At 38.6% G+C, this 15,389-nt stretch overlaps 1 protein-coding gene across 4 annotated transcripts in view; it reads left to right on the forward strand.

Moving 5' to 3' along the window:
• Nucleotides 1–15,389, forward strand: part of FCHO2 (FCH and mu domain containing endocytic adaptor 2) — a 99,707-nt gene that overhangs the window by 31,292 nt on the left and 53,026 nt on the right. For all 4 annotated transcript variants that reach the window (XM_055790448.1, XM_055790449.1, XM_055790450.1 and 1 more), the window contains exon 8: nt 832–928. In XM_055790448.1, coding sequence (XP_055646423.1) covers nt 832–928 — 97 coding nt within the window. The remainder of the gene's footprint in view (nt 1–831; nt 929–15,389) is intronic.

Raw genomic sequence — 15,389 nt, forward strand, 5'->3', positions numbered from 1 at the left:
GAAGTAGCACTCATTTCACACAATTAGGGTACCTGTGCTTTTCTTTGACTAAAACTTGAGATTATATCTCTCTGAAAAGTTTCTAAATTTTTTTACACACTTTGGGTTTTAAGAACAAAAGTCGTTCAGTAACAGAAGATTTTGTAGTATCTTTTCTTTAGCTGTAAGTTGGTTTAATTATTAATCCTTGTAAGTAGACCTTAATTTTTAGATGTTTTGTGTGTAACTTTATTTGCATACACTTAAGAGTCGATAATCTCTTCAGTTTTGAGGTTTTCTGCTAATGAATGATGGTCACAAGGGTCATGCTATTTATTTCTAAAGCATATGCATACTGTCTTGTTGGAAAAACTCCTTATTGACAACATGTGATTATTCCTTTATCACACCAAAAACATTACGATAGTAATGCTTTTACTCAAGCAGGTGGGAGCTGTGATAATACAGTAGTTACTGTTCACACCCTTAACTGGTGGTGGCTTAAGAGACTGTTCATATTCCTGACATAGACATGTTGCTGACAAATGCAGAATATGATACATAGACAAGTTGTTTACATGGAAGAAATGGATGTAAATCCTAGACCTGTCATCAAGCTATATTCTTCCATTCTTAATTTGTATCTGTATTGTAGTCACACTTGCTAATACTGAAACAAAGAAGGGATTTCCTTCATAAAATGCCTGTTAATTTGTGGAAGCCCTCTAATATATTTTATAGGGAAGTATTTGGATCCTTAACTCTAAAGAAAACCACTTCTTAAAGTTAATTACATTTTTTTCAATTACTGTTTTTTAAGTTCTTTTTATGTGTGGTGTCTATTTTTTGAAGGTACATGAAGAGTTTATTAATAACATGACAAATACTACAGTTGAGAGTTTAATACAGAAATTTGCTGAGTCAAAAGGAACTGGAAAGGAGAGACCTGGTAAGCGATTAAAAATAAGGGTAGGAAATGTTGATTTTGAAATTATAGATTTCCACTCCTAATAAAAGGTCAAACAAACAAATATTTGTTAATCTGTTATATTTTTAATGTACTTATTTCAAATTTTCAAAATTAATTAGGTTTGATATTAAATAATCCATAGAAATCCACAAATTATTATGTACATATAACATTTGTGTTCATAAAACGTGGCAATTTGTAGCTCTGAGTAGACCTTCATGGAAGCTTTTAAACTATACTGTTCCTTGGTATGACAGTGAAATTTGTCAAGAAACTTCAGTTTCTTGCACAAACTGCGTGTTGTCTGCTATGTGTTTCTGTATAAATTCTATTTCAGAACTTTATTTAATAGAAGTTTATTAATATATTTAGAACAGGTGTCTATAAAGCTGGTTATTGAACTGCTGCAACAGTTGCATCAGTTTATTTGGTTATCTTACAAAATTACCCATTTTAATAGATTGTATATAGAGTGTTTCTTTACTAAGCAGTAAATTGAGTAGTACTTTCTGAAAGTATTGCTTTTCAGGTGTGGTGTATATGACTTTCCTGGACTAGCATAAAAAGACAATCTCACATTACTGTGTATCTAGCATTATAGGAAAAATGAAGAGTTCACTTTAATATTAGGGCATGAATACAGAGTCACTAGGTGTGTGAATACAGAATTTCAGTAGTGCTGTTTTCTATTCAGCACTGGGACTCTTGACTAGTATCTCTGTCTTCTGCTATAGAAGCACAAAGGCTTTTTCAGAGTGAGGATGTATTACATAACAGAGTAGAACTTGAGAATTTATATTAAATTGTTAAATATGTTTAGCAGGTATCTTACAATACCTCTGTGAGGTGTTTTGAACGTAACATTGTTTCATGTTCTTTCTGTGATCCACTAATGCTGATATCTGAGTGGGCTGAGGTAAGATTGTACATGGAACAATTTTCAAATGTTTCCTGTGTATTTTGCAATTTTCCAGTAAAGATTAAAAAAGGAAAAGTATGAATCTTAGGATTTCAAATTCAGTTGGTCTGATCAGGATAAAGGTGTGAAAATTCAGTGTTCAGACCTCTTGGACTAGCTATTGCCGAGACGTTGTGGCTGGGAATCTCCATCTTGCATTTAGGATTCTGAGTCCCTGAGTTCCAAAGACCCTTGCTAATGTGTCCTAGAGCATTGTGCGCTTCAAGTCATTTATGTTATTAGTGTGATTTTTTTGCTAGACAACATAGTAATTGTAAGAAAAATAACACTTTGCTTTTTAATTTAGTGGGAGCAGTTATACAAACTCTGTACTTGCTGCTTTACAGATTTTTCAAATCCTATTTGTATTCTCTGGGGCCAAATAAAAGCTTTTGCAATAGCAAATGTAATTTCTTCAACTCTTTTAGTAGCAAAGTATTCAAAGAAAAGGTAGTGTGTTTAGTGTGGAAGTGTTTGCACCTTTAATTTTCTTTACAGTGTTAAATTATTGTGTTGATATCAACTTTATAACATGGTGCAGAGGAAAAGCACAGGCAAATTCAGCAGTAAAAGAATCAATTAACAAGAAGTTATGAAGTGTCAAAGACTAGAGACACCAACTGCTAGTGATGTTAATTACAGTTACTGCTTCTATTATACTCATTTTATTAACTTAAGAGTTATGCAGCTTTGATAATTACAAAAATCTGGGAGGCAAAGTGAGGTATCAGTCTTCTAAGACTGAAATGGAAATGTCCAGTGTGGTAAACACTGCTTTTTCTTGATTAAAAAAAATACTTTTCTTCATAGCAAAGTATTTTAACTCATGGAACGAATGTTGAAAGTCTTTCTCTGTGTGATGTATTTATTAATTAGGCTGGAGGAACATAGCTCCTCAGATAAATCTAAATGTGCAATGTAAAAATTACACTGACTTGGTGTACGAAACAGCTGCAGAAAAAAGGTCTTTCGGATGCTTAAGATTCCAGTCCTAAATCTGAAGGAAATGCTTTGAAATTCCCCAGGACTATGTAGGTCTTCTCCCTTCCATGTTATTTGTGGGCTAGTATACTAAGATGATGAGTTGCTTTCTGAAATACTGAATTCTGAGAACAAAATAAACTAAAATGATAATACATAACGAAGTAGTTTATTTTAGTATATTCCATCTATAGTTAAAGTTCCTTATAGCTCACTTGCTTCTGTTTAATCTGTAAAAATAAGAATTAATCTGAAATTAAGTACAGAGGAGGGATGTTTTATTGCATGGGCTATAAAGAATTTACAGTAAGATTTTCTAGATATAGGCAATTTTTTTCTTAAACATTCATCTGTGTATCTGAAATTTCTTTGTGCAGTAAATTCCTTTGTACCGGATTATATGGGCTCCCTCTGGTGGCTAATTTCTGTCACCTGAAGTGATAATATACAGGGCCTTGTAGAGTTTTAGTTTTAACACTTTTTCTAGTACAAATAACGTTTCTTTCAAGCAGTAATGCTTTGTGATTTTTTTTTAACTTCACTTATGGACTTTACAATGGCTCTTTTTTAACTGCTACCTAAACAACTTACCTAGTCAGCTTTATCACCTTCTTACTAAATTTACATTAATTTTTTTAAAATCTTAGTTTATTTTTTAGTTTGCAATTTTCAGTATATATACTATATATATATTTCAGTATATATACTATATATATATATTATATATACAAATACAGTATTTGAAGAAGTTGGATTCATTATTTGTTTTCTCACTTCCATTCAGTGTAAAAGTAATAGCCACATACATCCAGTTGCAAATCTTTTCATTTTAACTGAAGAAAGAATCACTTCTTGTAAAACATTTTAGAACAGAAAGAGAGCTGGCAGGACCTGCAATAACCATTAAGGCTTCAGGTCAGAATTTAATGTGTTCTCTGAACTGTTTCTCACATCCAGAGGGACCTGGGCAAGGTCAAGAAATGGGCCCATGTGAACCTCATGAAGTTCAACAAGGCCAAGGGCAAGGTCCTGCACCTGGGCTGGGGCAATCCCGGGCATCAATACAGGCTGGGGATAAAGGGATTGAGAGTAGCCCTGCAGAGGACTTGAAGTTACTGGTGGATGGAAAGCTGGACAAGAGCCAGCAATATGTACTCACAGCCCAGAAAGCCAAGTGTATCCTAGGCCACATCAAAAGAAGCGTGCCCAGCAGGTTGAGGGAGGTGATTCTGCCCCTTTTCTCTGGTGAGACCTCAACTGGCATGCATCCAGCTTTAGAGTCCTCAATACAAGCAAGACATGGATCTGTTGGAGGGAGTCCAAATGAGGACCGTGAAAATTATAAGAGGAGTGGAACACCTCTCCTGTGAAGAAAGGCTGAGAGAGTTGGGGGTGTTCAGCCTGGAGAAGAGATGGCTCCAAGGAGGTCTTATTGTGGCCTTTCAATACTTAAAGGGGGCTTATAAGAAAAATGACAGACTTTTTAGTAGGGCCTGTGATGATAGGACAAGGGCTAATGGCTTTAAACTAAAAGAGGGTACATTCAGACTAGATATTGTAAAAAGTTTTTTCCTTATAAGGGTGGTGAAACACTGGAACAGTATGCCCCATGCCTGGTAACATTCAAGGCCAGGTTGGACAGGGCTCTGAGCAACTTGATCTAAGTGGAGATGTCCCTGCTCGTTGCAGGAGGGATTTGGACTAGATGAGCTTTAAAGGTCCCTTCCAGCCCAAACTATTTTATGATTCTGCAATATGTTCCTGCTGTTAGGTCTAATAAATGGTAGGTTTGAAACCATCTGTTGGAAGAAAGTTTTGTCACACACATGGTCTTGCAGTGTTCATCAAAACTTGTTGCTCACTTCGGACGAATCAATTTTCTGTTAGTGATAGGCTGTTGCTCCACGTTCTTAGGAAAATTCATTCATTGCATGGCAGAAAATGTCTGCTTTTCTTCCACCCAAAGTGTATGTTAAATCAATAACAGAGATTATGTTTAGTCCAGATTAATGATATACGAATGAGTGCTAGCTTTATTTACCTAATCTTCTAAGAATCCATCAAAAAAATTGGCTTGTTCCAATATGAAATGTTGATACCGCATGAAATACAAATGCTAGGAAGTATGAGCTCATGTTCTTCCTAGATCTTATGTCTGAAATTGGCATGATAATATCTAATGCATTTGATTGCCTTTATAGCTGTGGTTTATCACAAATTACTTCTAATTTTTAGCTACTGAATTACTGTACCCTGTTCTCATATGTGGGGAGCTAACTGTGTGTTTGTCCCTGTATTAGTTTTTGCCCACTATACAATTTACCCAGAAGGTACCTTGAAGGCCAAGTAAGAAGAATGAGTTGTGTTGCATTGTCCAAAAAACCAGGAATGAAGGCCAAATTCATTAATTAGTTCTGGTGTCATTGTTAGTGGCTGTTGGTAATCTATTAAGTTGTTCCTCTTATTTTTGCATTTTTTTCTTAAAAATCTAATAAGGAAGAAATAAAATTTTGTATTATAATATTAAAAAAAAATTAAAGCCATAATCTTTGTTGGCTCCTGTGCCCTCCAATAAAACAATGATCTGCAGATAGCAACTGCTACATATGCTGTGCCATTATTCAGTGTGGGAGGTGTGGTGAGTCATCTTTTAACTGTAATTTAAAAATTGCACAGTCTGAAGAAGCCAGAACAAGATTTGCAACTGGAACACACAAGTAGGCAGAGAAGATCTGGTAAAGAGGAGTAGTCAAATGCAAGTTGTCCTTGAAGTATACTAGTAAAAGCATTAGAATGTGAGCTGTGGAAAACACAATATCCAAAAAGATACTGCATGTCTCTTTTCATTATCCATCCAATAAAGTTGAACTTTATGGAGAGTCTAGAAGAAGTTCGCATTTTTTAAAACATTGTAAAATTAGTGCCTGCAATCCATCAGCTCTTTGGATTAAATGATAACAAAAGTACTTTACACTATTTATTGTCCACAGTTGTTGTTGGTCAGTCATCACTGGCTCTTGCACATATATTAAAACATTTGACTTTTGTCCTCCTTATCCGTTTAGATATTAAGAATAATAGTGTAAGTTCTTTTAATCAAGTGGTGCTTCCACAGATAACAAGATTCAGAAAAGGACAAATGTAAAATTCCTATACATTTCCTTCTCCACAAAATCAAAAAAATGGCAATTTGGTCAATAATTGATCAGTGATGGTGGTTAAAAAAATGTTTGGTCTGTTGCTTTTTGGAGCTAATGAAACCTATTTTGGTTTATTTGCCCATGCAGAAAAAATTGTCTCAAGGCTGCTGGTAACTCCAGTCATGGGAAAGTTTAAGGTCATAGATGTCAAATGGGGACATTTATTCAGGATTATTATTTTTTTAAAATGTTGAAGTTCTTTCTGGGAAGGCTGTTGAGTAGTCTAGACTTGAAAAATTTATCAGTGACTTAGGACAGATTTAATGTCAAGATCTCCACTTCCTCAGAATGTAGCACATATCAGAAAAAAATAATCTTGGCATCCTTGTCAATGTGCTAGTGATCCTTGTCTGTTCTGAGGGAACACGTTTGGGAGCTCTGTTTCTGCAGAGCTAACTCATTTTGTATTGTGAAGTCTTAAACAGTAATGGTTTATTTAGGTATGGCATTCCTGCTGAAAGTGTTGTGGACTTTTCACAGGGTGCAGAACTATTGGTAAACCATAATGTTAACAATTTGGATGGCAAGCAAAGCAGTTTAATCTGGATTCCTTACTAGTTCATTAATGCTGCCAGCATTGTCTGTTAGCAGAATCATAAAGCATTAAAGCTTCAATTTAGTAAACATTTCAAAACCAAATTTTACCTAGGCTTTAATTCAACTGATTTCAGATTCCATGAAACCAACTGGATTGTTGGTTATTTGATTAGAATAATGTTTTATGTGGCTCTCTGTTGGCTGTGCTGGGGAGTTAGTGCAGACTTTGGTGTGAACTTATGATGTGCTGTCAGGTCTTTTTTATATTGCTTATGTGGGCATTTTCGTCCTAAATCCCTATGGGACTTACTCCTTCTGTGTTTTTTCCGAAGAGCTTAAAGTAAGCTGCACAACTGGAAAGCTAGTGCAAATAGCTAGTGCAAATATGTAAATGTACAGTTGTGCTTACTCCATGTTAATCATAGAATCATAGAATTATTTAGGTTGGAAAAGACCTTTGAGATCATCAGGTCCAACTGTTAATCTGGCAGTGCCAGGTCCACCCCTAAACCACGTCCCAAAGCTCCACACCTACATGTCTTTTAAATACCTCCAGTAAGGTTGAGTCCAGTGACTCAAACACCTCCCTGGGCAGCCTCTTCCAATGTTTGACCACCCTTTCAGTGAAGAAATCTGTCCTAATATCCAATCTAAACCTCCCCGGTGCAGCTTGAGGCGATCTCCTCTTGTCCTGTCACTCTGTCACTTGTTACCTGGTAGAAGAGACCCACCCCCACCTGCCTACAGCCTCCTCACAGGTAGTTGTAGGCAGCAATAAGGTCCCCCCTTGAGTCTCCTCCTCTCCAGGCTAAATAATCCCAGTTCCCCCAACTGCTCCTCATAGGACTTGTGCTCCAGACCCTTCCCCAGCCCCATTGCCCTTCCCTGGACACGCTGCAGCCCCTCTACGTCCCTCCTGCAGTGAGGGGCCCAAACCTGAACACAGGGTTCGAGGTGCAGCCTCACCAGTGCCCAGTGCAGGGGGACAGTCCCTTCCCTTGCCCTGCTGGCCACACTGCTTCTGACACAAGCCAGGGTGCTGCTGGCCTCCTTGGCCACCTGGGCACACTGCTGGCTCCTGCCCAGCCGGCTGCCGACCAGCACCCCCAGGCCCTTTCCCACCAGGCCCTTTCCAGCCGCTCTGCCCCAGCCTGTAGCGCTGTGTGGGGCTGGTGTGACCCAGGTGCAGGACCCGGCACGGAGCCTTCTCGAACCTCATCCAGCTGGCCTCGGCCCATCGGTCCGGCATGTCCAGATCCCTCTGCAGAGCCTCCTGCCCTCCCACAGATCAACACTCCCCCCAGCTTGGTGTCATTGGCAAACTTACTGAGGGTGCATTTGATCCTCTTTTCCAGATCATTGTTAAAGATATTAAACAGAACTGGCCCCATTACTCAACCCTGGGGAGCCCCACTTGTGACCAGCTGCCAGCTGGATGTAACTCCATTCACAACCACTCTTTGGGTTCAGCTGTCCAGCCAGCTTTTAACCCAACATGGAGCACACCTGTCCAAGCCACGAGCAGCCAGTTTTTCCAGGAGAATGCTGTGGGAGATGGTGTCAAAGGCTTTGCTAAGGTCCAGGTACACAACATCCACAGCCTTTCCCTCATCCACTAGGCCAGTCATCTTCTTGTAGAAGATGAGGTTTGTCAAGCAGGAGCTGCCTTTCTTAAGCTCATGCTGTCTGGGCCTGATCCCCTAGTTGACCCACACGTGCTATGTGATGGCACCCAGGATGATCTGCTCCATAACCTTCCCCAGCACCCAGGTCAGGGTGACAGGCCCAGATCCTCCTTCCTGCCCTTCTTGTAGATGGGTGTTGCACTAGCTAACCTCCAGTCAAGTGGGACCTCCCCAGTTAGCCAGGACTGCTGATCAATGACGGAGAGCAGCTTGGCGAGCTCCTCCAGCAGCTCCCTCAGTACCCTTAAGTGGATCCCATCCAGCCCCATAGACTTGTGCATGCCCAAGTGGAGCAGCAGGTCAGTTACTTTTTCCTCCTGGGCTGTGGGGACCTCATTCTGCTCCTCCTTGTCCCTGTCTTCCAGCTCAGGGGGCTGAGTGCCCTGAGGGCAACTGCTCTTGCTATTAAAGACTGAGGCAAAGGCAGCATGAAGCACCTCAGCCTTTTCCTTACCCTTTGTGGCAGTGTTCCCCCCAACATCCAATGAAGGGTGGAGATTATTCTTGGCCCTCCTTTTGTTTTTAATGTGTTTGTAAAAACATTTTTTGTTACCTTTTAGAGCAGTGGCCAGTCTGAGTTCCAGCTGGGCTTTCACCTTTGTAATCTTTTACCTGCATAACCTTGTGACATCCTTATAGTTCTCCAGAGTTGTCTGCTCCTTCTTCCGAAGATGCTAAACTCTCCTTTTTCCCCTGAGTTCGAGCCAAAGCTCTCTGTTCAGCCAGGCTGGGCTTCTCCCCTGCTGACTTGTCTTCCAGCACACGGGGACAGCCCGCTCCTCTGCCTTTAGGATCTCCTTCTTGAGGAACGCCCAGCCCTCCTGGACCCCTTGGCCCCTCAGAACTATCTCCCAGGGGACTCTGTCAACCAGGCTCTTAAACAGGCCAAGTTTAAGGTAGCCATTCTGCTGACACTCCCTCCTTACTTCACCAAGAATCAAAAACTCTTACCATCTCATGCTCGCTAAGTGCAAGTTGTCCTGTGACCACCACATCCCCCACCAGCGCTTCCCTGTGTGCAAACAGCAGGCCCAGCGGGACATCTCCCCTGGCTGGCTCACTGACAGCTGTGTCAGGCAGGCATCTGCCGCACACTCAGGAGCCTCCTGGTCTGTGTCCTATCCGCTGTGCTGTATTTCCAGCAGACATCGGTAGGTTGAAGTCCCCCACAAGAACAAGGGCTAGTGATCGGGAGACTTCTCCCAGCTGCTTGCAGAATGTTTCAGCTGCCTGTCTGGCTGGGTGGATCCCTGATCCTTACCCACAAACATTGAACCCTACTGTCCCATCACTCAGCTCCAAGCAGTGGAAACAGTCCCTGACATACGGAGCTACCCCACCGCCTCTCCTTCCTTGCCTGTCCCTTCTGAAGAGTCTGTAGCCATCCCTTGCAGCACTCCAGTCATGCGAGTTTCCCCCCATGTTTCTGTGATGGCGACTATGTCATGGTCTTCCTGCTGCAAGTTCCTTCTGCAAGTGCACATTCCTGTTCAGTTAGTGTGTTGTGTTAAACTACATGTTTTCTATATAATGAAGAAATGTACAACAGGGTAAAGTAGGGAAAAAAAAGGGTTAAGAATAACTGTAATTGTATTGCTGCTAAGAATTTTTAGAAACTAATCCTTTCCCAGACACTGAGAGGCTATGGTGTATTGAAGCTTTCTTTGATTGAAGCTACTTGCTTTTTATGTCCTTCAATAATGAATTCTGCTTTGAGAGAAAGATTTGAAAAAGTGCTGGGTATGGCATTTATTTTTTCCATGGGTTTGTTTGATAACAAAATATATTTATAACTTTTATGAAAATGCTTTTCTAGGACACTAAACAGCAACCAAACAGATGGAAATAAATGCTGAAAATGGTTAATACTAAGTTTTAAACAGCTCTGCATGACATTTGAGCTTCTTTTACACAGAGAAGTGTAACAAAGCAAGTATTTATTTTATGTTCCTATAAATTATTTTTCTTTGTATTTTCTGTAAATATTGTGAATATTTTAGTATTTCCAACACTTGTAATTAGGTGCATAAATAGCCTGAAGTGTCACGATTTCTGAAGGCCTGTGCCCATGCGTAATTCCACACAGAAGGCTGACTGAGGAATGAGTTTAATTTATCAACACTGACAGTATCCAAGCAGTTCAGAAAAGTATTGTTTGTAAAGGAAGGCAGACCATTGCTGTACTTCAGAAGTTAATGGAAGAAATTAAGTGTGGATATCTTCAAGGATTTTTATGAGAAGCTGGGCTTGAGGCAGGTAAAAAAGTATTTAAGGGTTCTGTGCTGTAGAGATCTGGTTTTGATAAGGAGCTGCAAGCTCAAGAGCTGGACCATCAAATGTGGCTTAATTCCTGTCCTAGATATCTATTTTATTTTACCTGCAAAAATTGCATCCCTTCATAACCAACAAATGTCCCAAAACTGATGTGGACTTAAGGAAGTCTCATCTGCCAGCATAGATTTTTAATAATCATATATACCTACGTTGCAAACCTGTTTTAGATTGTGATGTATTTATTTTTAATGGTCTGGAGAGTTATAAATGTACAAGTTTTCTTCAGAAAGTCTCTTAATGCAAGGGGAAGACTAGTAGCATTGATGAAAATACCTTGGACAATGTGTGTAGATACAACAGGGCAAAAGCTGCGTTTTGAATGATCTTGGACACACAGTAAGATGAAGTACTGTTGGGTCTTCTTGAATTTTCTTGCTACAAACAAAAACAGTTGCAGCCTGAGGCAAATAATTTCTCAGGGCTGTGGGAGTAAAGCAATGTCCATTTCAGTAACTTAAGTAGGAAGAAGATATTATTAGGTGATAGTTGTCAGAAGATGCAGTAGCATGCAGGATAGGTGCTATGAGCTTTTATGCACCTGAAAATAGAAATAACATCCTGAGATGTGTTTTATGCTAATAAAGAAAATAAGACCTCTACTTCAGTTACATAAAGTAACGTAACCTGACATAGGATGAATTTTCAGGGAAAGGTTTGGGGTTTTTACTTTGTTTGTTGGAGGCTGGTTTTGTTTGGTTTTTTTTAAGATCGGAAACGTTCTTTGGACAGGATTAACTAGGCCGTTAACTAAATGGCCTTTTCAAACACAAGATTTTCACATGAAGCATATTTATCAAAATCAGAAGGAAGAATTGTATTCTTTTCTCTGGGTTTGGGGTTCGTTTTTTTTCTATCAGAAGATAAAGCTTACAAGAAATTATATTTCCTTAAATCTGGAAAGATTTGGAAACCTGTTTGTAAACATATATGCATGTAGTTCATTCATAGTAGACTGCAATGTTAGAGAAGAACAGTGGCTTGACTTTTAACACAAGCTTTTTGAGGAAAAATGTGGTTTTAAACTAAGGAAGCAAACACAGGAGGGTAAAGTTGGACTTAAAAACAAACTTAAAACCATCTATCTTGTCTAATAGTCTACCTTTCTAATAAAATTTAAATAAATCCAAAACCTTGCATATAATAGTCTATCTAGTATTAGTAGTCACTAAGTTGTGTTGCACAGGTTTCTGCTTCTAATTAACTCAGAATTTCATTGATGATAATACTGCAACATAATAGTACATTATACCAGGACAAACTACTATTGGACAACATCTGCATTGAATTGACTGCCTGGTCAACTACATTTGTATGTCATACTCTTTCTTGAACACAAATATTTATTCAGGCGTTTAAAAATGAATTCCCACTTGACTTGTATTTGACCTTTTGTGTCCATGGTGGTTCTCCGGAAGTGCAGGATCTTTTCTGCTTTGTCTTCATTATCTTTTTATTGTGGTCTTAACTGTTATAGATCACCTGGGTGACCTTCAGTGTCAGTAATTCCATTTTAAATGATGTATATTGATTCGTCTGCATTTTGGTAATGTAGGGTACAGTAGGGTACCCCCTGACCTGTTGCCTGAATAGTATGAGGGTAGGAAAAAGGAAAATGTCTAAGCAGTAGCTAATTGAGCTAGCTGCACAGACCCAAGCCCAGTTTTAACCACAGCAATAAAATTCCAAATTCCTATCTTTTACTAATAGTGTCTGTAATTTAAATTCTTTGTATAATTTTGTAACTAATTTGTTTTGAAGAATTTTCTCTGTTGGTTGCTTTTTTTCAGGGGAAAGCAATACCAGAAAAACAGTATAAGAAATGCTGTAACTGTCATTAAACTTCTTCCTAAGCCTTGGAAATTGAGTTTCAGAGAGTCCCTCTCTGTTTTACTGTCATAGCTGATACAGTGCTTTAAAAGGCTATGTAATTCTGTGTCATTTTTGATAGCCCGGTTCAGGAAGAACAGACAGGAGTGGAAAACTGGGGTCTTGTTACATGGATTTGTCCTCTTTGCAACCACCAAGTTGGATACTACTATGGATAATATTGGATAATAGTATGCGTATTTTGTGTCTTTAAATGCTGAGGTACATTTCAAGGTCAAACCTATACTGTCTTGGGCTCCAAGTAGCTCTTTGGGCATAAACATGGGGAAAGATTTTAGGGTAGTCCTTAGTAACATGTCTTGTTGTGCCCGTAGTTTCAACTTTCTTCCCCCACAAAGCAGAAAAAGCAAACCAGGAAGAATTTCACCCTCACTCTCTTTGCTTATTGATGGCACATGTATGGAAACTGATACTTCCCATTTTACAGTTGGGGTGGAGGTGGTTAAGCATGTATACTTTTCTTCCTTTCCCTACAAAATTAATCTTTGTACAAGTAAACACTTTCAAAGCACTACAAAGCAGGAAGATGCTGCCATGGAGAGGATTTTGCCTTAATTGAAAAAAGATTTTTTTCTGTCTGAAAAATTCTGGGTATTATAAAATGTATTTTCCTCTTCTTTTGAAGAAACAGGTCCCATTAAACATCTTAACTTCTGGTGATTTCATATGTTTAAGTTCAGAACATCAGTAAGAAACCATTCCCCTCTTCATTTACAGGGGCAATGTATGACTGTTACAAAGACATGATTCTTTCAAGTGGTCTTTAAAAGATGAGGGCTATAATTTAACATATTTACAATGTCTAGTGTTCCAAAATTTTAGCTGACTTTAAGAAGAAAACTACTGGAACGTTTCTCTGAATTTCTTTCATCACTGTACTTGCATGGTCTGTTTTCAGCAGGTGAATCACGCAGCATGCAGTCAGGCAGAGGCATTTTTTGCAGATGCTTATATTTATACACTAGGCTTATGCAGTTCTGCTGCTTTGCAGGATTTTCCCACAGGCACCCTGTCGCAAGACTTCACTACTTTCAACCCAATCTGACAGAAGAGTAGAGGTTTCAAAGACTTTATAAAAGTGATGAGTTGAGGAGAGAAGAAGGACCCAAACTAGTCATGCCCTGTAAGGGAAGGGCAGTTGTAATGGTGTAAGTTACTCACCTGGAGAGTTGGCAGACAGTTGTGTGTGTATGTGTGTGTGTTAGCCACCGACTTAAGACTGTGGATACTTCAAACCCAGCCACATGTCACACCCTGTTGTTTATGCAGCCAGAAAGGAAATACGGAGTGAAGCTTAAGTATAGAATTATAGAATGGGTTTAGTTCTAAGTGACCTTAAAGATAATCTAGTTCCAAATATAAAGCAGAAGAAGAATAGAAATGGAAGAGAAAAGGGACTGGGAGTGATGTGGAGGATGGGACACAGGGAACATAACGTTCTGCAGATTGGTCTCTTAGCTGACTTTAATTTTGCGGCTCACACACCTCATGCTTTCATAAACTGTGGCTGAAATTTCCAGTGCTGTTGTCATATTCAGGTATTGCAGGCTAGTTAGATCTCTACTTGAAATGTTGTCTTGGGTATGTGTATAATGTCTCTTGTTAAAAATCCTTGTGTTACCTGAGCACTAAAAATACTTAATTTGTAACAGATGATGTTTGGCACTTTTTTCATTTACAGGAGAAAAAAAAATATTTCTACTTGCTGCTGATAAACATCTTAATTGATAATAATTATTTTAAAGCTACTCAGATTATGATCCTTTTCTGCTTTGTTTTTGCTCTGTAAGCCACATGGAAATACTTCTCCTTGAGAGCAGTGTGCTTGCAAGCATTTATACAGCTTGTGTCAGAAGAGCATGAGATGAATAATGTTTCCTTTGATCCAGTGAACTGAGTGCAGAACTAGAAGCCTAGTAACAGAATTAGTGTTAGAACTGATTGCTTATTTAGTAGATGCTCTCCTTGTATGTTAATTTTTTTATCTAAAAAAATACTTGCTTTGGAAGTGCTACATATGTTGCTACTGATAATTGTAGTTATTTATGCTGCCACTGTCACCCCTATCTTTTCTTTTTCGAAAGGAGTACTATCACCATGCTATAGTTTTCTTTATTCAACATGAATTTGTTTTTAAAAAGAGGATTCAGTCAAGTCTTAAGCATCTCTAGGGGCTATATATCAGCTATGCTGATATATGATCCTGAGGATGAGGTCAAGAGTAGTCAGAAATTCAGTGGTTATTGTGGTGGAACTGTGTATTTGTAGAATCAGAGTAAAGGATACCATTTTACCAGTCTTATTGAAATATTTTCCCTTAGACTGGCCAGTTAACAGGCCAGTTGTATTTTCTGTCCCTTAACCTCTTTTTGGCAAAGTTGAGCTGACTGAAATCCACAAACTAATGTTTACTTGCAGTAGTCTGGTACTAGCATGGTAAATATATCACAAATATATTTTTACCTCAAAGACAGTAATAGCCATTCATCTTTAGTCTGCATTCCTGCAAATAAGCTATGCTTGAATTTGGGTCTGTTTCTTCTTTTTTCAAATTTAGAATAAGTCCTTTTCAGGGGAAAAATAAAATTATCTTTATCTTTTGTAAAAATCACTCTTTTTTTTTTTTTTTTTTTTTTGACCGGCAACAAAAATGACAAGTTAGTGTTAGAAACAGTAATGTTGAGAAAATACATTTTGGCTTCCTGGCTTCTAAATTTGAAAGCTTGAATTTTTTTATAAACATGTCACAGTATCAGATGATAGCAAGAAAAAGATTGCTTATGTGTTTGTGTACATACATAATTGACCTTTGTGATGCAGCTTGACATCTAAACACTAAAAGCAGTCATTTGTTTTAA

The sequence above is a fragment of the Falco peregrinus genome, chromosome Z (genome assembly GCF_023634155.1).
Source record: "Falco peregrinus isolate bFalPer1 chromosome Z, bFalPer1.pri, whole genome shotgun sequence".
In the NCBI taxonomy this organism is placed as follows: domain Eukaryota; kingdom Metazoa; phylum Chordata; class Aves; order Falconiformes; family Falconidae; genus Falco; species Falco peregrinus.